Consider the following 26,198-nt stretch of genomic DNA (forward strand, 5'->3'; position numbering starts at 1 on the left):
TGGTAGACTTGGATCTTCGTAGCAATGCAAGGACATTAAAAAAAAAAATTCCCAATGGTCTTCTACGGCAAAATACCTTCCACATTCAGAGAAAGAACTATGGAATTCAATTGGAGAATGTAGCAGATCATTTTGTGTGTGTGTGTGTGTGTGTGTGTGTGTGTGTGTGTATTATGTTTTGGTTTGTTATATGATTTCTCCCATTTATTTTAGTTCTTCTACGCAGCATGACTATAATGAAAATGTATTCAATAGGAACGTATGTGTAGATCCTATATAGAATTGTATGCCATCTTAGGGAGGAAGGGTGTGGTAGAGGGTAGGTAGGGGAAAAAAAAAATCTAAGTTTTATGATAGTGATTGTAGAGCATTAAAAATAAATAAAATGAATATATTTTAAAAAGTGATTTAAATATGAAGAATACATGGAAGCATGGGAAGACATATGAACTGATACAAAGTGATATAAACAAAATCAGTAATTCGATATATACAGTGACGACAACAATGCAAATGAAAAGAACAAGAAAAACCCCAAACTTGATATTGTGTAATTATAATGGTTATGCTTGGCCACCAAGAAAAAAGAAAAAATGTATCATCTGCTCTTCTTTGCAGGGTGTGCGGAACATGAATATCCTGCCAGACTCCTGACTGCGTATGTAGGGAGTTGTGGCAAACTGCTTTTTTTCTCTTTCTTTTTTATTCTTTGATATAGCTATTGGTTCTCTGAGGAGGGGAATGGGAAAGTTACATACAGAAATGAAGGTAATAGGAAAACAAAATAGCAATTAAAAGTGTGAAGTGTGTTATGGTAGGCATACGTAATATTCTTATTCAAGTAAATACAATAAAATGAAATGTGGATGAAACTTTAAAAATAAAATGAATTATTTACATTTAAAATATCATTGATTTAAAAATATCTTACCAAGTAAATATTAGTCATCGATTCCTAGGATTATATGTTGATAGACATGATAATGATGCATTTGCTGATTAGAAGTACTGTTTTTTTCTCTAAACCAAAAAAAATGGATTTAAAAATTTAACTACTTCTCCTAAAAAAAAGAGAAAAAAATAAGTTACCATGTTTTTAGGTTTAATTGTGCAGACTCAACAAAACGAGTCACTTTAGCTTTCTGGTGCTTGCTATATACCAATGAGATGACTCTGCTCTGCAGTAACCTTGAACATTTGTTCAGAGTGCCAGCAGATTCTGCGGTTGCTCCTGGTCCATTCCTACTAGTCCTTTTATGTATTTAAAAGGGAGGATAGAGTTAGCACTTCAATGACAGCTGCAAAGACAGTCTATTATGGCACATAAGGGGTCAAACATTTCCACTGGAGAAATTCAGCCAGAGTCTCGTTGTTAGCTCCGTTATTGTCACTCACTGGAATATATATGACTGGCAGGTCAGATCTCACTCTTCCTGTATCCATAGCATCATAGTATTTAGAGTTGGAAGAGGTCTCAGAGCTCATCTGATCCAGTTACCTCATTTTACAGAGGAGGAAACAGAAGACTAGAAATGTAAAATAGCTTGCCTAATATAAAGGTAGGAGTAGAGCCAGGATCCAAGTCCAGTTCCATTGAATCTCTACTTTTGTTAATCTGAATCTCAGTTTAACTGTGTTGATCAACAGTCTTGATTTGGAAATTCAAATACAAAAGGTTCATTAGATACTGGAAATGCCATTCTGTGGTTGTTATCTTTGGGAACTCACAAGTCACTGAGGCCAATATAAGTTTTTTTCCTTGTTGTTTTTGTTTGTTTGTTTTTTTGAGTCTAGGTGGCTGGCTATAGGAGCCTTTAAAATAATGAAAGAAATCGATGCCTTGGAGATAGGTTTTTGAGAACTGGGTCCTAGGGCACAGCTCTCTGTCTAGAGTAGTAGCAGATAGAGAAGCAGATGGGGCAGATCCACAGAGAGAGTATGCCACGCCTTTAGTGAAGGGCCTTTCTTTACTCCAGGGTGAGGAAACATCAAGTTGGAGGCCGGCAAGAAACAGGGCTTTTAAAGGTGGTGTGGGAAGGCTTGGTTTCTCAGCTTTTCACGAGAAATAAAGTTCCCAAGGTAGCAGCCGCTGTAGGAGACTGGGATGGAGGAGTTGTAAAATCACACAGCAGACCACTAACGTCCTGCGCTTCCACCCCTGCACCCAGTTCTTGAAAACCAAGGGGGAGGTGGGGTGGGCGTGAAGGGGATAGATAAGGATCCAGGGATGGGGAGCGAGCTGCCGAGAAAGCTTTACTTTGCCAGAGACACAGAGATCGTGGCGTGGGAGAAGACTGGGGAGCAAAGGGAAAAGAGAAGCGGAGGTGGGACTTCGCGTGCTGAGGGAGACGGCGCTCTGGAGCTCCGGAGGGACTGAGAGCTAGGGGTGGGATGGAAGGAGGGGGGTGTTTGGGGTGGGGAAGGGGGGCAGGCGCGGCCTGGGTTGACTCACGTGACAGGTGGCGGGGATATTAAGCAGCGGCGGCCCAGGCTCGGAGCCTGAGCTGGTGCTCGCTGCAGGCGCATCCACCGAGGCTAGGCTCGTGCAGCTGCAAGAGGGGCGAGCGCGGAGGTCAACCTGCACACAGGTAGCCAGCTCACCGACCCCCGCCACCTTCCACCTGCCCAGCCGGCCCGACGTCGCGCACACCTGGGGCTTCTCCGTGTCACCAAGTCCCTGCCCCCCAAGAACTCGGATCCCGAAGCAAGCTGCGCCTTCCGAGAAGGGAGGAAGCCCCGCCGCCTCCCTCGTCTGCCCTCGGAACCGAGTCAGTCTCGGAACCGCCCCGGCGCGCGTTTGTCCTTGCGGAGCCGCTGAGCCAACCTGAGCGCCATGAACCAGATCGAGCCAGGTGTGCAGTACAACTACGTCTACGAAGATGACGAGTACATGATCCAGGAGGAAGAATGGGACCGGGACCTGCTTCTAGATCCCGCCTGGGAGAAGCAGCAGAGAAAGGTCAGGAAAAGGATCGGGCGCCGCTGTGGCCCTAAGATGTCCTTTGGTCCAGGCGAGGCACAACCCCCGTAGAGGGGCTAGCTCCGGGCTGCGGGGGACACCTGCCTGCCGGCCTCCTAGTTAGGCGCTGTCACGACCTTTCTCATTCCCATCCCTTGGGGATGCTTAGGAAGGAATCCATTTTCAGAGATGGAAACATGAGTGTGTATTGTGTGGGCATGTGTGCGTGTGTGTATGTATGTAACATAGGTTTTTACAGCGGTTCAAATCTAATAGTGATCTTGAAAAATAATCGACACGTGTCCCAAAAGCCTTAGTGAGAGTTTACATCCTTTGATGTGTATATATACGGATACACATATATGTGTATATATATATGGATCACAGAAAGAAGGGTTGCTGGGTGCTTGGAATAATAATATAAAAATGTTTAAATCTTATAGGGGAAAACCCCCCAACCCTAGAGTTTCATCCTTGACCCTCAAACCAGTTCTGTGACCTTAGCAGAGGAATTATGTTCACCCTTTATAAGGAAGCTTTATTAGTCTTTTCCTTTCCAATTAATAACAACCTTATAGGGTAATTGTAATGAAAGCTCTAATCACTATCTTAAGTGAGCTAGAATCATTAATAAGTTATTTACTTATTATACCAATAATAGGGTGACAAGGCTCTCTGCTTTTTTTCCCCTCTATTTCAGAGAGATGCTCTCATGAGTTAATTAAAGGATGTCTGTTGAGTTTTTTAGGTCCTTTGGAGAGAGATTCTATACGAATACCAGATAGTATTATTCACTGAAAAGACATTTTATTACACTCTTTAAATATAGTCCATTGAGGTAAGCACCGGGGACAGAGGAGTCAGCCAGGTTCTAAAAACACTGACTCTGCCTCTCCATTCTGATTGGCTGTTGTCTGATCCAGTGGAACATTCCACTGCTTCTTGCTCTTCTTGGTTGGAACAAATAGGGAATGTTCACCAGGAGGTTAAAAGCTATAGCCCTTATTATTTATTTATGGGCAAGAAGACTTCTCAGCCAAGGCAATAGAGACCAAGTCCTCTTGTGATGTTGTCCTGATAAAAGTAATATGGCTTTATGGTTTTTCCTTCCTTCTTTCTGCAGGGTGGAGCAAGAGGGAACTTCCCCTTCTAGGGGACTGACTTTAGGATGAGTGAATGACATGTGTGTTCAACCATGTATGTACTCTCACTAATCATGTATGTACTTCTCTCACTAATTCATCCATTTATACACCAACTCCAACTCCCAATGGATATGATTGTACATGCATATATGTATGCGTGCTTTGATTCTGAGCATTTATACAAATTACCTGTCCTTCATACCTGGAGCTTACTCCTTCTTGTCACCATCTTGGTGTTTTGAAATACTTAGGTCAGCTCCTTCATGAAGCTTCCTTCTTTCTCTGCCCATACCCATCTGAAAATGATTTCTCTCTCCTCAGAATTTTCATAGCACTTTGTCTAAAACTCCTCTGTCATTCTTACTTGTCCACATCTCCTTGAGGGAAGGAATTGTGCTATCTCCCTCCCCCCAGTACCCACAGTGCTTTACATATAGTAGAGACAGAGTTTGTGGATTAAATTGAATGAGAATAGACAACATATCACACTCACACTTCCTTGACTCCCAAATAACTACATTAAAGAGTTCTTCTTTTGCATAGCTCACACATTTTGTCCATTACGTAATAAAGTACCATACTATTTTCTTTGTTTTTTATATTGGGAGATTTTCTTTCGTAAACTTTTTTTTAGAGGATCTTTTTCGATTAAAAAATTATTACATCTCAACCTCCTATTTGTAATTCTCAGTAGACTAGTTTTTCCACTTTAAAATTTGAGATGATCTGGAATTAATAAATTGAAAGTTAAATTGAAGAGGAAAGACTAAAAGATTTCAAAACTCATGAGAAGATTTTTCATAAATTATAGTGAGGGAAATGCAAACTCTTAGGAATGTTAGTTGTGTACTTTTTTTCATTAAATGTCACTGACCAGCAAAATCTAATGAATTCTGTTTTTAGAAATCAGCTATTCAGATTGAATAATAAAGCAAGTTCACATGGCTAAATCCAGAGAGTAATATGAATAAACAAAGAAATAGCTGAAGTTAGTCTTATTTTCTAGACATTGAATTGTGTTGAGTGTGGTATCCTATCCCTCAAAGAAAACAAGCTCTTTCTTCCTCCAGCCTTTAGGTCTTGATTTGCGTTATTTAAATGTTTTTTAGATGTTGTTTATATAGGCTAATAGATCTTTGCTTCAAAGTTTGCTTTTTTTCTCTATGAGAGAAAGTCATATGCCTAAGAAAATATACATGAGATCCATTTTGGAGGAAAATTTGGAATTTCTTTAAGAAATTATTGGTTTAAGCAAGTGATACACTTTTTTTTTTGTTAGAGAACAATAACAGGTTAGAGTTCACGTGAATTTCTGAACAACACACTGACGTATTCTGGGACACTGAATTTTTAAAGCCCATTTAAAATATTTTCTAATGTAATGACTGTTCTAAATTAAAAAAGTAGACTTGGGATACTTAACTGCTTAAATTGATAGAAGTTGAATTATCTTAATCTGTCAACTTTAAAACACTTGGGATATATATATTAAAGAACAGATCTAGCATTCAGGGAGCTTAAAATGTGATTAAAGAGTTTATAATGAGAATTCTGTTTCTTTAACTTAAGACTGGTAAAAAAAAATAGGAGATAATGTACTATAAGAACTTGATCGAAGGTATCAATGCTTTTAAAAAACAGTGCTAAATAAGTTTTAAAAATAATTCCCTATTCTGCTTTTGCTACAGAATATACACAAACTCTCAGCTTTGCTCAAGTCAGTAATGTAATGTTGAACTGTGATCTCAGTGCAGCCCTGACTGTGGACTGCATTTATGTCCTATGAGACAATCTGTTGGATCAGGTCAAAAATAAAATGCCATTGTTTCTATTACGGGCTACCCTCTTCACACTTGCCATTTCAGTGATATGCCTGGTATGAAATCTGTCAACAGATGCTGGTAACACATGATGACGTCTATAGGGTTACAATGGATGCAGCACCTAATAATAACCACAGTTCAGAGGGTTTCATAGTCTACCTTAATCCAGGCTCTTTAGTTTGGAATTCCTTCTTGCAGAAGGACTTTAGTGAGTGTAGTGTCCTTTTTGCAAAAGGAAGCAATATGGTAGACAGTGTGGCATGGAGGATAGCAAGCTGGCCTTGAAGCCAGAAGACCTGGGCTCCAGTGGTATCTCTCACACATATTGGCTATTTGACTCTGGGGAAAACACTTAACCTCTTAGGATACTAGGCAATTTAAGACTATAAGTTGTAGAGAAGCTTCTGACCTGCATTTATAAGTTTCCTCACTTGAGAGTTCCTTATACCAGTGAAAAAACAGGTCTAGTCCCCATCCTTAACTCTATGGAAGTTCTGGTGGATTTATTATGAATGTAAATAACAAGATGTCGGTATTAACTTTATCTTTCAGGTGTGCCTTGTATTAGTAGGGATAGGAAAATACCTCATGACATATGTGAATTTTATCTGTGAATATTTTCTCAATTAACATACATTATAGCTTCTGTATACCTTTAATAGTTGATTTTTTTTTGGTAGAGGTAGTTTCTAAGGCTAAAATGTAATTATCTTCTGGCTTAATTTTCTGATAATTAACCTCTCCAAATTTAGCTAGATTGATGCCCAGTTGATAAATAGTGTCAATCCATGAATTCTTACTAGAAGTCTTTTCAGCTTGATAAGACCTATTTGAGTTGATATGATTCCAGCATAGTCTTTGAGGACCTAGAATTGCCTCCACAATGCCATGAAGTATTGGAGTAGGACTTTAATGGAGGAGACAAGTAAGTATATTCTATAAAACAAGATAATTATCACAATGAATAATCAACTTCTGAATAGAAGAAATTAGCAATACTGTTGATTTTAAGGTTTGAAATAGTAATGTTGAAAGGATTGAGATGATTAGGTTATTCATTTATGATCATTGCAGTGTATCACATATTATTTAATTATATCTGATACAGTGTTGGGGTGCCTTCCTTTTCAAGCTAAATACAGCTCCTTACAATGTACTGTTGAATATTTTTGTAACCCATTTCCTGGAAGCAAGCCACTTCTGTAACCAAGGACATGCTTTTAATATATGTTTAGCTATTAACTGAAACCTAATCATCAGGTGACTTGTCAAGGCAGCAATGCTGAAAATGTTTGTTCTCTCAGTAGGGACAGAACTCTGTATTTAATGCTTATCTTAGGCACCAGTCCAATCCCTATATGGTAATAAATGGGCATGTATATAAAGTGCTCATGTATGTAGAGGGTATTCATATCTACAGTTAACAGTTCATGAAGAAACTTTGGGTGGGGTGTTGGAGGGAAAGAAGGAAAGGAAAAAAATCATTTATCATATCTGGAGCTCTGTTATTTTTTTAGAAAAATTCAAGAATAAGCTGATGAATAGGATACAGAGGAGTTTTCCCTCATTGCTCACAATTTAGGCAAGATTGATTTACCAGAGGAGTACACATCTATCAGTCCTGTCATCTCCATGCTAAAACATTGCCAAATAACATTGGCTGTATGGAAGACTACTTATTCAGAGCCAGCTGCAAGACAGTTCAGGATTCAATAGATAATTAACCTAGTAGTCTAGTGTACCTGGCATGTTATGCTACATAGTTCTTAAAACATATTGTGCTGTGTAGATACTGACTTTGGGTTAGGCTCTGCATGGTCTACTCTTCTTGAGGGGAGAGAAGGAGGACAAAGCTCATTCCACCATACCACACTATGTTCTCTGAGGAAAAGGGATGTTTAAGCTGAATACTGGTTTGAATTCAGTAAATATTTATTGAATTGCATTTGAATTGACCTAACTTGCTCAAGCAAAAGTTCTGCTTGGCAAATAATTCCAAATGCCTGTTGTATTACTCAGTAAATATTCAAGGACCATCTTCTTTACAGCCCTTATCCTATCCCTTATTTAAGTATTCTATTTTCTCTCCTGTTAATTGAGGCAACTTATATTTTTGTAAATATTGATTCACTTCACTTAGATTGTTAGGTTTGTCGGCATATAATTGGGCAATAGCTCCTAATAATTGCTTTAATTTCATCTGCATTGGTGATATAGTTATCCTTTTCATTTTTGATACTGGTAATTTGGTTTTCTTCTTTTTAAATCAAATTGACCAATGGTTTATTTTTGTTTTTTTCCCATAAAATCAGTCCTAGTTTTATTTATTAGTTCAAGGGTTTTCTTAGTTTTTATTTTATTAACCTGTCCTTTGATTTTCAGGATTTCTGATTTGGTGTTTAATTGGGGATTTTAAATTTATTATTTTTTTCTAGTTTTTTTTTTTTTAGTTGCACACCCAATTTATTGATTTGCTCTTTCTCTGTTGTATTGATGTAAGCAGTTAGAAGTATACATTTTTCCCTAGGTACTGCTTTGGCTGCATCCCATAAATTTTGGTATGTTGTCTTATTGTTGTCATTCTCTTTAATGAAACTATTGTTTTTCTGTTTTGTTCTGAGACTCTTTTTTAAGATTAGATTATTTAATTTCCAATTAATTTTTAATCTGTGTTTCTATGGTTCTTTATTGGATGTAATTTTTGTTGCATTATGGTCTGAAAAGGATTCATTTAGTATTTCTGCTTTTCTGCCTTTTTTTTGTAAGGTTTTTATTCCCTAATACATGGTCAGTTTTTGTGAAGGTTCTTTGTACAGTTGAGAAAAATGTATACTCCTTTCTGTTCCCATTCAGTTTCTCCAGAGGTTTACCATATTTAATTTTTCTAAGATTCTATTCATCTCCTTAACATCCTTTTATTATTTTATTGTTAGACTTATCTAGTTTAGAGAGGGGAAAGTTGGGTCCCCCACTAGTATAGGTTTACTGTAAATTCCTTCCTGTAATTCATTTAACTTTTCTTTTAAGAATTTAGATGCTATTTGGTGCATATGTTTAGTATTTACATTACTTTATTTATGGTACCTTTTACAAAATGTAGTTTCCCTGCTTATTTCTTTTCATTAGTTCTATTTTTTGCTTTCTCTAAGATCATTATTGCTACCCCTGCTTTTTTTTTTTTTTTTTACCTCAGCTGAAGTATAATAGATCCTTTTCCAGCTTTACTCTGTGTGTGTGTCTTTGTTTCAAGTGTATTTCTTGTAAAAAGCATATTGTTGGATTCTGGTTTTTAATCCATTCTGCTGTTGCTTCTGCTTTAGGGGTGAATTCATCCCATTCACATTCACAGTTATGATTACTAACTTTGTATTTCCCTCCATCTTATTTTTCTCCTCTCTCTCTCTCTCTGTCTCTCTCTGTCTCTCTCTCTCTCTCTGTCTTTCTCTCTCTGTCTCTGTCTTTCTCTGTCTCTCTCTCTCTCTGTCTCTGTCTCCTGTCCTTCCTCAAAACTCTGTTTTGCTTCTGATTACTGCCTCCCTTAATCTGCTGGCCCATGTATCAGTACCACCCCACCTTCTCTTAGGCTCTTCCTCTCCTACTTTGCTGTAAGGTAAGATCAATTTCTATACTCAACTGAGTATGTATGTTATTCCCTCTTTGACCTAATTCCATTACCAGTAAGGTTCAATTGTTACCTCCTTTCTTCCACCCCTATCTTCTTTCCACTGTAAGAGCACTTCCTTTTATAACTCTTTTATGTGAGATATATTGCCTCTCCCTTCCCCCTTCTCTTACTACATCCCACTTTGTCATGTCTTAATTTTATTTTTTGGAAATCATCCCATCATAGTCAACTCATACCTTTGTCTATAAATCCTTCTTCTAATTGCCCTAATAATGAAAAAGTTCTTGAGTGTTATAAGTTTTTCCTACATAGGAATCTAAACAGTTTAACCTTATTGATTCCCTTTTGATTTCTTTTTTCATATTTACCTTTTCATACTTCTCTTGGGTCAGGTAGTTGAAAGTCAAAATTTCTATTCAGCTCTGATTCTTTCATCTGAATGCTTGAAAGTTCTCTTTTTCATAAAATACCCATTTTTTCCCCTTGAAGGTCCTTTACCTTCTAGAATATCATATTCCAAGCACTCTGATCCTTAAATATGGAAACTGCTTAATCTTGTGTGATCCTGACTGAGGTTCCACAGTATTTGAATTATTCCTTTCTGGCTGCTTGCAATATTTTCTCCTTGATCTCAGGGCTCTGAAATTTGGCTATAATATTCTTGGGAGTTTTCATTTTGGAATTTCTTTTAGGAATTGATTAGTGGATTCTTTGAATTTCTATTTTACCCTCTAGTTCTGGGATATCAGGGCATTCTTCCTTGAAAGATGATGTCTAGATTTTTTTTATCATGACTTTCAGGTAGTCCAGTAATTCTTAAATTATCTCTTCTTGATCTATTTTCCAGGTCAGTTTTTCCACTGAAATATTTCACCCTTTATTCTTTTTTTTCCCCATTCTTTTTCCTTTGTACTATTCTTTATTGATGTCTCATGAAGTCATTAGCTTCCACTTGCCCAGTTGTAATTTTTAAGGTTTTTTTCTTCAGTGAATTTTTGTACTTCTTTTTTCTTTTTCCATTTGTCAAATTCTATTTTTAAGATCTTATTTTCTTCAATATTTTTTGGTGCTCCCTTTACCAAGCTGTTGACTTTTTCCATAATTTTCTTGCATTACTCTCATTTCTTTTCCCAGTTTTTCCTCTGCCTCTCTTATTTGATTTTTAAAATTATTTTTGAGCTCTTCTAGAAATTCCTGTTGGGCTTATGTCCAATTCACAATTTTTCTTTGATGCTTTGCTTATAGTCGTTTTGACCTCGTTGTCTTGTTCTGATTTTGTGTCTTGATTTTCCCTGTCACCAGAGTAGCTTTTTATGGTTTGGTTCTTTTTGTTGTTGTTGTCTCAATTTTCCAGCCTATTTCTTGAGTTTTATCTGTATGTTAAAGTTGGGCTCTGCTCCTAGGATGGAGTGGGTATTGTCACAAGCTTCAAATTTTTGTTCTGCTCTCTTCAGAGCTGGTTCTGAGGATACGTAAATAGTTGATACTTCCAAGGTGGTACAATCTAAGGAGAGTTGTGGTTACTGCTCTTCTGGCCTGTGCCTTAGTCTTAACCCAGGAAGGGACCTTGTTCCCTATAACCACAAGTGCTAGTGTCCCTGTTAGCCCTAGAGCAGGGGAACTGCTCTTCTTCAGTCACAAGAGATAGTGTTCCTTTCTGCCTTGGAGCTAAGAACTGCTCCCCTGTGAGGGACCACAAGCACTCCTCTCTACCCTGGAACTGAGACCAGAGCCTCTACTCTCCAGTGGCCACCAAACATTAGTGTCCTTTTTAGCCCTGGGACTGCAGTTTGGTACTACGTATGGGCAATGCAACAGGGTCCTGAACCCAGTACCAGAAAAGGGTCCTCTGTAATATTTTTCTGATCATTTGTCCAAACTCCTTACTGTCTATGGGCTAAAAGCTTCCAAAGTTATTGCTGCCTCTAATGCAGTTGCCTCCAAGGTCTGCTCCTGGCATTGCCAAGGTGCTGCTCCTGGCCTGACCACCACCCTGGTGTGACAGACCTTTCTTATTCAAAGTTATCTTGGACTGAAAAATTGTTTTACCCTTACCTTTTGTTGGTCCTGCCATTCCAGAATTTTGATTTCAGTGTTTCAGAGTTGTTTGGAGGAGAATTTGGGAGAGTTCAGGGAAGTTCTTGCCTTTACTTCATCATCTTGGCTCTACCCACCCCCAATAACTTTCAAAACCAAAATATTCCCCCATGACCACCATTCCCCTATGTACATGGTGTTATCCAAAGGCATAGGACAGTTGTAAGCTTTAATAACTTAAGACTTTACCAAGATTTTTGAAACACCCTATATATTGCCTCTCTCTGTTCTTTTGCCTAGGCTGTAGGCACAAAATGTATAATACCTCTTTGAGGGTAGTTTGCCTGTGTATATCCAGTCCTTAGTACCTAGTAAGAGATTAATAAGTGTTTCTCACTCATTTTGTATTCATTTATTCATTCAGTAGAATAGCTTGCTAATGCATATTTGGAGCTGAAAAAAGAAACTTCTCTGCATTCAAGGTGCTTATTATTATCTAGTTTGAAAAATGAAAAGTACAAATCTGATATAGAAATAATATGAAACTAAGAGCAAGAATGTTCTGTGACCAGTGTTATACTTAAGCTAGTGCTACAGGAGAACAAAGAAAAGGAGGAGCAATCATTGTGGCGTGGTGTAACATCAGAAGGCTTCATGAGGCGATGGGATCAATCAGTTGATCAGTAAACATTTTTTAAGTGCCTATTATGTGCCAAGCACTGTGCTGTGTGCTGGAGATACAAAACAAAAGAAGCAGAAGACACTCCCTTTCCCTCAAGGAACTTAGAATCTAAGGGAAGAGATAAGATGCAAATAAACATATATAAAACAAGCTATATACAAGATAAATTGGAAGCAGTTATGATAGAAGAGGCATTGGAATTAGCAAGAGTTGAGGAAGATTTCCTGTAGAAGGTAGGATTTGAGTTGGTCCTTGAAGAATGATTAGATTTGGGAGAGGAAGAGGAGGAGAAAGTCCATTTCAATCTGAGAAGATACAATGAGCAAAGTTGTGGTATGGAAAAGTAGAATGCTATAATAATGCAACTTTGGATTTATCCCCAACTCTTCATTTGCCTTAATCCCTCATTTTCATTTAATTGCCAGGTTTTGCCAGTTCTACCACTGCAGCATCTAGGATCTTTACCTCACATTTATTATCATAGCTCAGACCTTCATTGCCTCTCACCTCATAGATTGAGAGCCTTACATATCATCTGATCCAGTGCCTCGTTTCATAAATGAAGAAACTAAGGTCCAGACTAGTCAGATGTTTTGTGTTCTATCCATTAAGCCATAGCTTCCCTTGTCATGGGTCTTTCTTTCTTTCATCTTTCTCCTTTCTCTTTCTTCTTCTTTCCTTTCTTCCTTAATTGCGTCTTCAGACTGTGTGATATAGTGGAGAGAACACTAGATTTGAGTCAAGTCATTTGAGTTTGAATCCTGATTCAGCTACATACTAGATGTGTGAACTTGGGCAAGTCTCTTAACCATTTAGGACCTCAGTTTCCTCATCTATATAATACGGGTGCTGTATTAAGAGATGTAAAATCTTTTCCGGCTCTTACACAGAATTAAAACTCACTATGATTCTGTTAGCTATGAATTTACATTTATATTGGTCTGCCTGCTTCCAGTTTCTCCCCATACCCACCTACCCTCCACAGTTGCTGAAATTGTCTTAAAGCATAGGTCTGAGTATGTCACTCACTCAAAAATCTTCAGTGGCTCCCTATTTTATGTGTGATAAAATATAAAGTCTCCTCAGCCTGACTTTTAAAGTCCTCTACAGTTTGGATTCAACCTACTTTTTGGTTTTATTTGGTTTTATTTCACATTTATTTCACATTTACCCCTTCAGATGCTGTGCCATGTTACAGTCAAATTGACCTATTCCAAACTTGACATTCTCTTTCTCCTCTCTCCTTGTCTTGGTACAAGGCAGCTCCTGATGCCTGGAATACACTTCCTTCTCATCTCTCTTAGGGTCTTTGTCTTCTCCTAAGACTCATTTTAGGTGCCAGCTCCTATAGGAAGCTTTCTCTGTCCCTCCCAACCTCCTTTAGGAGCTTTTCTCTCTTTAAATTACCTTGTGTTTACTTATATGTGTACATGTTGTTTCTCTCCATAGAATGTAAGTTTCTTGAGGATAGGGATGGTTTCATTTTGTTTTTGAACCCCCAGTGCATTGCACAGTGCTTTACACATAGTAGGCACTTAATGCTTTTTGAATTAGTATTTGCCCAGACTCAAATCATTAGAGATGCCAATGACATTAGTATTAGCAATACAAAGGCTGGGAATGAATATATTACAAATGTTTATTGAGCTCTTACTATATGCCTAGAAGAGCACTAGGCATTCTTTGCAGACAAAGCAAAGGCAATCTCTATCCTCAAAGAGGGTACATCTTGTGCCTAGATCCTAGACAATAGAATAGGAGAAGCAATGTACAGAGTGTTCCAAAAATCTTAGTATATTTTTAAACTATTAAAACAGTTTAAGCTATTAAAGCTTAAAACTACCCTACAACTCTTGGAACTCCATATACATAGGGGAATGATGACCACAGGGGCACACTTTGATTTTGAAAGTTATTGGGATGGTGAGTTGAATGGAAGTAGTTAGATTGACACATCCTTCCCAATAGTGATGGCAGTGTCCCTTTAATTATAATTGTAGAACTAGAAAGAAGTGGGGAGGACAGAGAACAAGGACAGCAAGGACAACTGGTTGAGACAAAGAGGTTTAAAAAGGAAATGTAAGATATGGCTTCTTTCATTGAAAAGCTTAAAAATTGAGTTGGGGAAACAAAGACAAATCTACACAAAACAGCCAGGTAATAATATGGAGTTCTATGTTAATCATAGGAATTTTTTTTTTTAAGATCTGGAAGGGAACTGGGAAATCAACTAGTCAGGAATCTGGACCAGTGAAAATTGAAAGCTTTGTACCTGGCAAATTAAAGACCTGGTGTTCATACTGAGATGTCAAATCCATGGCTCTTTCCACTTAACCATGCTATTGTTTAAGTCCCAGGGGAAGTGGTAGGGACTAAGGTCACGTAACCAACGCGACTGCGCAAGGAGATAAAAGAGGATGGAAAGTAGTGGGGCGCCACCATTTCTAGACTTTTTGAGAGAAGGCTGATAAGACTTACTGCTCTCAAATTTGTTTCACAAATAGCTAGAAAAGGGGTCCAGAGTCATCTTAGAACAGAATAAAAGCTCCTTGAGGGCAGAGACTGTTTTGTTCTTTTTTTTTTTTTGTTAAATATTTGTTTTAATTAAATAAAAAGCTAGTAAGACTGTAGGTGAATGGAAAAAAGTCTACCAACGGCCTAAAGGTAAAGCAATCTCTAACAAAAGCAGGAAGATAATTTGGTTTCCTCAAGAGAAAGAAGAAAATAATTAGATGGAGAGAATTTTATGTGGTAATTCTTTAAAGTATTACCAGCAATAGGGCACAAGTGCCTCTCTTTTGTCTGACAGCTGATTCTGTGTGTGCATGTGTGTGTGTGTGTGTGTGTGTGTGTGTGTGTGTGTGTGTGTGTGTGTGTGTGTGTGTGAGAGAGAGAGAGAGAGAGAGAGAGAGAGAGAGAGAGAGAGAGAGAGAGAGAGAACGCTTGGCCTTTTCTGTGTGATCTTGAGTAAGTTGTCTTACTCTTTTGGATCTTTCCACCTCCATAAAAGGAGAAAATTTTAAACTTATTCTCAGAGTTATCTTCTAGCTCTAATATCCTGTGACTCTGAGAGGTTAAATGTCAGATCACATGAATTCTAGTCACCTTCATGACTTAACTCCTTGTCCATGATCTAACTTCTAGCCTCGTTGCTCACCCCACTTTACCCCACTGTCTCTCATGGTGTGTTTGAAGAACACTGGGACTAAGGCCAGGCTAAGGAGAACTGACAGTTCATCTTGGGGATTAATGAAGATAGGATTGGCATGAGGATGTTCATAGCATGGCCAGTGGTTCTTAAATGCTTTTTTGCTCAAACATTTTTGACATGAGGAAGAAGCATCACAAATGTTTAAATTTTCAACTAAGAAGGGTCCCTAATTGAGCCACCACATCCATTTCTCCAGTCATGAGATTCTTTCACCTCTATTTTCCCAGAAGTTAGAATGAAGATACTGCTTTTCCCCCTCTGATAATAGAACTGCTCTTGTGATCTTCTGATGCCAAGCTAGGAAGACCTGGTGGCAAACTTCATCTGGAGGTTTCATGATTTAAGGAAATTTTGAGACACATTTATTGATTATTGAGAATCACTGATCACAAGAGATTTGGACTAAAGGACCTCAAAGTAGAGCCAACTTTATGCGGCATATGGAAGACACAGTGATGGATAATATTTGCTATTATTTTTTAAAATCCATTCTTTTAGTACCAGAAAATTTTGGTTTCCATGGCACACTGGAGATAAGTCATATATATTACAGTGGAGGTCCAAAGCCTGTAGTTGACAGTTGTGCATCAGTTAGTTGGCATTATTGAGGACCTCCCATGTACCAGCACTGTGCTTATTTGCTGGGGATACAAATAAAAACAAAAGAATACCTCCTCTCAAGGAGCCTGCATTCTATCAGGGAATTTAAAAAAGAAATATAATTTTTAGAGGTGGTAGGATGTAGCAATTTTCAAACCTTACCTAGGATATACAAATATGCTGTCTTTTCTCCCTCTCTGAGAGTCCTTTCTTCTAAATTTCAGTAATTCTAGGTAAGGAAGGGGCAGATTCTGAAGTGCTTTAGGTTTCTCCTTGGGTGATTGGGGCTTTTTCACCTATGGCAGTGGGGAGCACTTGTAGTGACATGGTGAATGTTTTGTGTTTGTTTAATCTGATATCTCTGTTCAGAAAAAACTGAAGAAGGCAGAAGGGAGGTAGTTAAGAAGTCTTTGCAGGAATCCAGGTGGTAGATAGAGAAGGATGAGATTAGGTTATTCTCAGCAGTGATGGAGAAGAGGGAGTAGACAGCTGGTCATGAAGGGAAAATGATCATAGTATGTGTTTAACTGGTGCATAAGTTGAATGAAAGAGATATAATTCCTGCCTCCAAAGTGTTACACTTTAAAAACTTGAGATAGCATTATGGACAAACAAGGAGATGGATGATTAAAACAAATAGTCAATTCCTGTAACAATAGGAAGCAAAATATTTGTAGCAATATGAAAATAATATTCATATGAATATGGCAAATGCCTTGAATTGAGAAAGTGTGTTCACTTATTTGAAATAGATTTTATGGAAGATCTGGGTCTTTAGATGATTTATGAAGCAAGATTATGATTCAAGTTAATGATTCACGTTTAGGAAGATACCTTATCTAACTTTTATTCTAGTAGCAATCCTCTGAGGTAGGTGGTGCAAATAGTATTTTTTAAAATTTCACAGATCTGGACACCAAAGTTGTCTCTTGTCTAAGATCACAGGTTTAGTTACCGGGGATATTGAGATGTACTCAGGTCCCTATGTTCAGGGCTCCTTTCACAAAGTCATAAAATCTCAAGAGATCTCAGAGGTCATCTAGTGTGGTCCAGACCTGAATTAGAATCCTTTCTATAGCGTTCACTCTATCACATTTGCTTTCCCAATGATAGCAACTCACATTTTTGTTGTACGCTATAGTTACGTGTTTTTGAAGCACTGTAGATTTCATTAAGTAGGGAAAGCATCGTAAAGCCTTGCTATTCTTGAAAGAAAAGTTAGGACAGTTGAACTAAAAAGGCAGAGGGACATATGTGGACAAATGCCGAGGGTCTGATCTAACTATGGATTGGATTTTGCTTTGAGGACTTATGGACACTGTACTACTTGAGGTATGGCAACCACCTTGTCATGAAATTCTCTTCTGGAATTACCACATGCTGGGCTCTGTCCTACCTGCTCACGGTGAAAAAATACAAAAAAGCCTAGCCTACTACTTTGTCTACATAAATGCTAACTATTAATTTTATTGCATACAGTAGGTGCTCAATATATGTTTGCTGAATTCAATCAAAAGCCAGAGTTCGTTAGAAACTTGAGAATACAAATAAGATTTTCAATGAGTGGGGGAGTAGGAATCCAAGGCTTAGCTGAGAAAATTAACTTGGCTTCAGAAAACTGTCAGAAAGTATTGCAGTCAGAGTAACTGCAGCTGAGAAGACACCTACAGCATAGCACAGATCTAGAGTGGGTGGGGTAGCCACCATGATGAGCAGAGGAGTTGATGTGGAATACGTTGGAGGACAGTCAGAATTGTAGCAGCGTTTCCCTGGGAACGATACTAATTCTTCCAGAAAGAACAGAAAGCAAAGATTAGGGGGAAGGATTGCTAACTGTGCTAAGAAAATTTCAAAGGAAAGAAAATTCTTAATGTGAGAACTCTTTGTCTTTCTAAGTAACCCTGGGGAGAAGAGTTTGAATGCCTTTTTTGAGGTTGTTTTTCTCCGCTACCCATCTCATTCCGTACTTCAAAAAGACGCAAATTATTGGGGTTTCTTAAATATGTCTTTATCCAGGAGCTACCAGTGTGAGGGAAGTAAAAAACAGTGAGAATTTAATGTGCACACATTTGGCAGAGGAATTCATTTTTAGGCAACTAGTTCACATGTTGTTGGATAGAGAATTTATTGTTGTTTATTTTTCCATTGTGTCTGACTCCTCACCACCCTATTTGGTGTTTTCCTGGCAAAGATACTAGACTAGTTTGCTGTTTCCTTCTCCTGCTCATTTTGCAGATGAGGAAACTGAAACTGTGGCAAACAGTTAAATGAAATACCCAGGGTCACACAATTAGTAGTAAGTGTCTGCGGCCAGATTTGAACTCAGGATGAGGAATCTTCCTGACTCCAGGCCTGACCATTCTATCCACGGTACCATCCAGAGAATACATTACAGGTGTCCCTTCCTCTCATTAAGTCTTACTGTGGTGCTTCATTTTGGTATGGAGGTGATCTTGGATTCTCTAAATGCCTATCTGCAAAAGGCAAGCTCTGGTGGAAGCCTTTGAGCATAGGCTCAGAGAGGGATATAGTCTGTCTGGTACAGGACTAGCTGAGTTTGAAAAGGCTCATCTCTAGAAGCTTGGCACCTAGGTAATGAATGTTTAGTTTAGGGCCACAGTGATTCATGAAGATGATCTATTTAAGATATGTAAGAGCTGCAGTTTATGCTAGTGGAGGTAGTACCCACATATAAGAAATATCATGTCTTAGAAGTATTGAAGTAAGTCCAGTTGTCTAGAGGCAGCTGGATGATAGAGTGGAGAGAATGCTAGACCTGCAGTCAGGAAGACCTGAGTCCAAATTTGGCCTCAGATAGTAGCCCTGTGACCCTGGATAGTTCACTGCCTGCCTCAGTTTTCTCATTTGTAAAATGGGCATAATTGTAGCATTTACCTCTCAGGGTTGTTGTAAGGGTAAAATGAATTGATATTTGTAAAGTGCTTTGCAAATCTTAAAGGATTATGTAAATGCTAGTTAATTTTATTATTATTACTATTAGTCAAGGAGAAAACATCTGGGCTGGTGAGCACTTGGGAAGAAGATTCTGAATTCTGTCTCCAAGTCTCTTTATCTTTTCTGTTTACTTTTCCTACAGTCCCTAGATCAGAAAGGTAGAACTTATGGTTGCCTTTTTACCCCCCTAAGTCCTTGCCCAAAGCAATTTATATGGGTGTAAATGAGATGTTTTGATGAATTGATGTATCTGGGATCAGTCAGTCACCAAGTATTTATTTTTTCCCATTTAATAGTATTTTGTTTTTTCCAATTACATGTAAAGATAGTTTTCAACATTCACTTTTTATAAGATTTTGAGTTCCAAATTTTTTCTTCCTCTTTCCCCACCCTTCCCCCCTCACCAACATGGCATGCAGTCTGATAATAGGCTATGCATGTACAATCATATTAAACAAATTTCAACATTAGTCATATTGTGAAAGAAGAATCAAAACAAAAGGGGGAAACCGAGAAAGAAAAAACAACAAAAAAATGAAAATAGTATGCTTCAATCGGCATTCAGGCTCCGTAGTTCATTCTCTGGATGTGGATAGTGTTTTCCATTATGAGTCTCAAATCTTAGATCATTGTACTGCTAAAAAGAGCTAAGTGTCATTGATCATCATACAATGTTGCTGTTACTATGTATAATGTTCTCCTGGTTCTGCTCACTTCACTCAGCATCGGTTCATGTAAGTCTTTCTAGGTTTTCCAGTACTCCTGCTCATCATTTCTCATAGCATAATAGTATTCTATTACAGTAATGTACCACAACTTGTTCAGTGATTCCCCAGTTGATGAGCATCTCTTCAATTTCCAATTCTTTGCTACCACAGAAAGAGCTGGTATATTTTTGTACATGTAAGTCCTTTTCCCATTTTTATTATCTCTTTGGGATATAGTGCTATTAGTTGATCAAAGGATGTGCCCTTTACACATAGTTCCAAATTGCTATCTAGAATGGATGGATCAGTTCACAACTCCACAAGCAATGCATTAGTATTTTAATTTTCCCACATCTCCAATATTAATCATTTTCCTTTTCTGTCATATTAGCCAATCTTATAGGTGTGAGATAGTATCTCAGAGTTGTTTTAGTTTGCATTTCTCTAACCAAAAGTGATTTAGAGCATTTTTTCATATGACTATAGATAGCTTTAATTTCTTCATTGAAAAACTGCCCATTCATATCTTTTGACCATTTATCAATTGAAGAATGATTTACATTCTTATAAATTTGATTCATCTCTCTACATATTTTAGAAATGAGGCCTTAATACTGCCTGTGAAAATTGTTTCCCAGCTTTTTCTAATCATTTATTTGGTACCTAGTATGAGCCAGGCACTGTGGACACAAAAACAAAAAATGAAACAATCCCTACGTTCAAGAAGCTTACATACACATGTACATATGTATGCATATATGTGATCTGGACCTGTTATTTAAAAAAGAAAAGCTTCATCAAGAAGGCGATGTTTGAACTGCCTCTGCTAGAAAGAGGAGGATACATTCTTTGAGGGGAGGTGTGGAGGAAGCACATTCCAGGTTTGAGTAGTGGTCAATGAAAAGGCCCAAAGCAGAAGATGAAGTGCTATGTAATGTACCATACAGATTGTAACCTATTCAGACTCCCTTGTCATCTATATGTTTTCTGTACATGTCTTGCATCCACCCAATACATGATGTAGCGGACCGCCCGCGTCCCTACACGGCTTGGTGATATGGTGAAGAAAAGAGACCTGGGAGGCGGGAAAAGATAGACCAATTCCATTTATTGATCCCAGGGTTAGTGTATTTATAGACAGAAACTGCAAGCCTATGTGACATTCTGCTCATCTCCAGTCCCAGTGATTTGGCCAGTCTTATTGTCTTTAAAGACTGTTAGCCTAGAGGACATCTATTTTACATATCCCTTGTTTTCTGTAATTCCCATGTTTGTCTCATGGAGACAGCAACATCTGGGGGGCATGGAGAGCCATTCCGGATGATAACGAGCACAGTCTCAAACAACAGTTTCCCCGAAGGTCTTTCCTGATCTTGTCAGCAGCACTCCACCCTGGCCCTCAACAACATGTCACACCTTTTTCTTGTTCTTTTGCTTTTTAGTGAATACCAGTGTAAGAATTAGGCCATCCCTCTGTTTTCTTTTCCTTTTGATACATGACTGACCCATCTCTCTTTTAATAAAAATGTCACAAAATCATGGAGAGTTGGAAGGGACCTCTGTAACCAACTAGTCCATTTGGTTTAAAAAAAAAGAGTCTCTACTATAGCATACTCCCAAAGTAAGCTCTACCTGAAGAAATCCAGGGAGGGGAACCCATCTCTTTTTGAGGCAATCCATCTCATTTTTAGGCAGCTCCTGTTATAAGGATTGTGGTTCCTGATATCAAGTGTAAGTTAGCATTTTCGAAACTTTCATCTGTTTCATCCTGTTCCTGCCTTCTGGTGCCAAACAGAACATATATAATCCCTCCTCCAAATGACAACCCTTCAAATACTTGAGGATAGCTATCATCCCCTTACCCCTATTGCCAGTGTTTGTCACCTTTTCTCCAGGCTAAACATGGCAATTTCCTTCAACTTGTCTTCATATGCATGGATTCAAGAACCTTCATCATCCTCTTGCCTTTCTAGATCCTCCCCAGCTTATTATCAGTGTCTTTCTTAAACTATGATGTCTAGAACTGAGCATAATATTCCATATGAGGTCTGACAAAGTCAGAGTATAGAGGAACTATCACTTCCCTATAACAGGACACTATGCTACTCTTAATGCAGTCCAAGATCCTTTTTGCTGTTAAATCCCACTGCTTATTCATTGATACTAATACCCCCAAATCTTTTTTCAGAACAGCTGATGCCTATTTATGCTTTCCCCTCAGTGATACTTATGAACTAGATTTTTTGTACCATAGTTCCAAACTTTACATTTATCACTATTGAATTTCATCTTATTAGATTCAGTCCAGTTTTCTAGGCTGTTGAGATTCTTTTGGTTCCTGACTGTGTTGGCTATCCTTTCCAACCTTGGTACAAATTTGATGAGCATACTTCTATGCCTTTATTTCATTGATAAAAAATGTTAAACAGCCCAGAGCAAAGTAAAATCAATGGGGTATTCCACAAGAGACCTCTTGTCACATTGGCATTGAGTCATTAATAACTACTCTTGAGTTCAGCTGTCTAACCATTTATGAATCCATCTGACTGTATTATTGTCTAATCATCATCTTTCCTCTTCTTCACAAGAATTGATTGAGCTACTTTATCAAAAGCTGAAATCTAAGTAAATGATATTTGCAGTATTCCCCTCACTAGTTTAATAATATCACCAACAAGGAGAATAAGGTTAGTCTGGCAGAATATGTTCATCATGGAACCATTCCTGGTCCTTGTAATCATCACTTCCTTTTTAGGCATTTGCCAGCCATCTCTTTAATGATCCATTCTAGATTTTTCCTAGGAATCAAAGTCAAGCTCACTGGCCTTGATTGCTGTTTCTGTTCTTGTATATTTTACGAAAAGTGGAACCCCACTTGCCCTTCCCTAATCTTGTGGTATCTCTTCCATTTTCCATGACCATTGAATATGACCATTGTGGCTCAACAATCATATCTTCTAGTTCTTTCAGAACCCAAGAGTGTAGTTCAGTCTGATCCAGTTGACTTGAGTATATCTTTTGTGTCATGTCTCACATAGAAGTCTTATGTTCTGCAGTCATTTACATTTCCCTTTAGCTTGTCTACATTTCAGATTTTTCTTTCATCTGTTTTCCTCCAAAGACATATAGCTTTACCAGGAGAAAAAAAAAATATGGGCCTTGGCAGTAGAGAGAAGCTTAGGATCATTGAAAGTATTCCTCAGTTTCACAAATGCTATCCAGCTGGCCTTCATATTTAACTCTCAGTCTAACTTATCGTCTCTTTACAGGGCCCAAGATATATCTATACTGAGGAACCAACTTAATGGGCTGCTCGTCATATTGCATATCGCAATCTGGCCAGTATGCATTCTTTATATACTTGCTTTTCCTGTGTGGATTGCTGTATCCAACTCTTGAGAGACCATCTCATCAAGGAAGTCCAGTAGTATTCCAGGGATTGGTGGACTCAATTTGGTGCTGTCAAAAAAATGGATACATCTGGAGAACCTTAACATCTGTTGAATGGAGCTGTTTTTTATTATCATTATTTGTTATTCAGTATTTATCAAGTACTTAGTATGTGCCAGGAACTGTGCTGAATGCCAAACACAAAGAACAGCCCCTGCCCTCACGGAGCTTGCCTCTTTTTTATTAGAATGTTAACTGCTTTAAGGGAGGTTTTATTTTTTTTTCATAACCACTTTGTCCATTTGGTTTTAGATAGAGCCAGATTTCTACTTTCTAGGGGAAATTCTTTCTGTGTAAATGCTGTCTCTGGAGAAATGGAGGGGCTTTTGTGTAGGGGCTATGGTTTGACTTTGGCATTGTTTGTATAGAGTTTTTCAGTGCTCCATATTGTTGTACTAAGCTAGCTTCTTAAAGGTTTGGGAAAGTTTGATTTCCTTTTCTGTCCCACTCCCATTCCCCAACCAAACTGACAAGACAATTGAATATTGTGAAGAATGGAAATACTGTTTTTAAGTATTTAAAAAAACCCAAAAACTTATTTAAGGAACAAGGAGTTTGAATTCTTAAATACTTGGAATTACTTAGAATCATTATTTCAAAGTAAGAGGGGACCTTAGGAAATCATCTGGTCTATTTTACAATGTCTAGGTTGGACCTTTCTTAGATGAGGAAATTAAGAGCCAGAGAAAGCTGAAGGTAGTGGCCTAATTTTTTCCCCCAAACCCTTTTCTCTAGCAGATTTCTCTAATACGACTGAGGGCACCATCTCACTCCCCCAGGATTGGAACTTCATTGTCAAACATGATTTCTCAAGCATATTCAGCCTACATATCTAATCCGTTGCCTGATCTTGTTATTTCTACCTTCAAAACATCTGCTATATAGAATCCCTTCTATCCTCTCACCATAGTTCAGGCCTTCATCATTTCTTGTGTGTGCTATTGCAATAGCCTTTTAAGTGATCTCCCACTCCAATCCATATTCTACTTAGCGGCCAAAGTGATTTTTCAAAAGCATAGGTTTGACTGTGTCACTCCCTTACCCAATAAACTCCATCGGCTCCCAGTTACCTCTAGGATCAAATATAAAATCCTTTGTTTGTCTTTTAAAGTTCTTTATAACTTGGTCCCTTCCTTCCTTTCTAGTATTCTTATATTCTTCTCCCCTTTATATACCCAATGATGCAGGTACACTGGTCTACTTTCTGTTACTTGCCCATAGCAAGCACCAAATAAGGGTTCATTTACTGACTAACTAGAATTAGAACTCAGGTCTTCTAATCCTGTCTTGTGTTCTTTCCACCACCTGAAATTGTTTAGGCTGTCAAAACAGCAATATTTCTTTGAACATTTTTGAATATTGCTCTGGAGATAATGGATCTGTTGGGGCTTTGTTGTTAAATACTCTTTTGAAAACATAGTATAATTTGAATAGAGGGTATCTTTTAACCCATGAAGCAAGATGTGTTTTCAAAGATATTAGAAACCTGAAGGTACATGTTGAGAAATCCAGTAATGGGGCATTATTGAAGGAATGCCAGTATTGATTATTATATGAGGAATGGAGTATTTTTTCCTTAATATGGCCAAATAATTCATTGAAATGAGATTTTGTTTCATTTAAGCATATAAAATATGAAAGCATACCAAATATCAAAGGATAGTTTTTCCATTTTTACCACTTATGAAGTTTTATATAAGTGAAATTATTTATTTTAATTTAGATTTTAGAGTGCTTTAAATATTTTAAATTTAAATTGTATGACAGAGTAGAAATTATAATACGAAGTAAAAGATGTGATGTGCTTATGGTACAAACTACTCCACTTGAAACTTGCTTCTAGAAGGCAGTTTTAAAAATTACTATTCCCCTTAGTGGGAAGGGAAGTGTCAATTGTTCTTGTTCAAAAAGTCTCTGATTAGGTATTAGAATTAATTTGAAGTTTGTTTTTATTTGTTTTGTTAAATAGCCAAGAAGTTTAATTGGAAAGGTGCAGAGGGAATTCTGCATATTTTGAAGACAAGTTTGAGTAGTTCTTTTTCATGGTTTTAGAATCTAAAAATGGGCGGGACCTCAGAACACATATGCCCCTTATTAAATAGATGAGAACACTTAGAGCCAAATATGAAATTATTTTACCCAAAGTCACACGGGTGTAAAGGAGGAAATATAGGATTTGAACTCAAATTCTCTAACTCCAAAGCCAGGGCTCTTTCTTTTACTGTCTACTTCTACCTTTTGAAATTTTGTGAAATGTGGGAAGTCAAGTTACTGTGCTGCAAATTTGGGCCTCTTCAGATTTTTTTTTCATACAGTGAAGTGTTCTTTTATTATTTATTATTAAAAATAGGTGCTTAAACTGAATTTTAATCACATGAAAGTCAAATTTATTGAATTTTTAGTCAAATTGGAAGAATGCAAAACAGTGTATAAGAGTAGTCTTGCCACAAATTGATTTTTGTCATTAGATTAAGGACATAATAAATTTGGTATTGCCTATTTCTTAGTGTTTTAAACCATATAGTCTTAGAGGAAGCAGAGAATTTCTAGCTGCATTCTCTAGCCTTTAAAATGTTAGTTAAACCCAGAATGCTAAGATAGAATTTCTACTTCAGAATTCTTCTGTCCTCCATTCATTCAAGACCTTTCTGCTTGTAAGGAGAGTTGTTTTTTTCTTTAAATTTTCAAGCTGAATGGAGTCTTACCTGAAGAAGAAATTATAATAGGGAAAGATATATAAAAAGGTTATGTCTAAAGGCAAGCTTTACCAGTTGACCCATTCAGTCATTCACGATGATTATAAGGAGAGATGACTACATGCGAAGGCAATTTAAACCTCACAAATAGGTTTTACAGGGACATGCTGTTAGAGCCTCTTCTCAGAGCTCTTGGAGCTGCTTGCTGGCATCCATCTCTGACTCACATCCATAAAAGAGCCACTGTTCCAGAGATGGTTGTGTGGTTTAGCTCCTTTTTGGAAATGAAAAAGGAGACTCTAAAGCTT

At 37.7% G+C, this 26,198-nt stretch overlaps 1 protein-coding gene across 2 annotated transcripts in view; it reads left to right on the forward strand.

The window, feature by feature from the left end:
* Window positions 1-2,499: 2,499 nt before the first annotated feature.
* Window positions 2,500-26,198, forward strand: part of ACTN2 (actinin alpha 2) — a 96,498-nt gene continuing 72,799 nt past the window's right edge. The window contains exon 1 of one of the 2 annotated variants that reach the window (XM_072647558.1): window positions 2,500-2,959. In XM_072647558.1, coding sequence (XP_072503659.1) covers window positions 2,834-2,959 — 126 coding nt within the window. In that variant the 5' untranslated portion in view covers window positions 2,500-2,833. The remainder of the gene's footprint in view (window positions 2,960-26,198) is intronic. The other variant, XM_072647557.1, reaches the window with a different exon arrangement.

This window comes from Notamacropus eugenii, chromosome 2 (assembly GCF_028372415.1).
Source record: "Notamacropus eugenii isolate mMacEug1 chromosome 2, mMacEug1.pri_v2, whole genome shotgun sequence".
NCBI classification, from domain to species: domain Eukaryota; kingdom Metazoa; phylum Chordata; class Mammalia; order Diprotodontia; family Macropodidae; genus Notamacropus; species Notamacropus eugenii.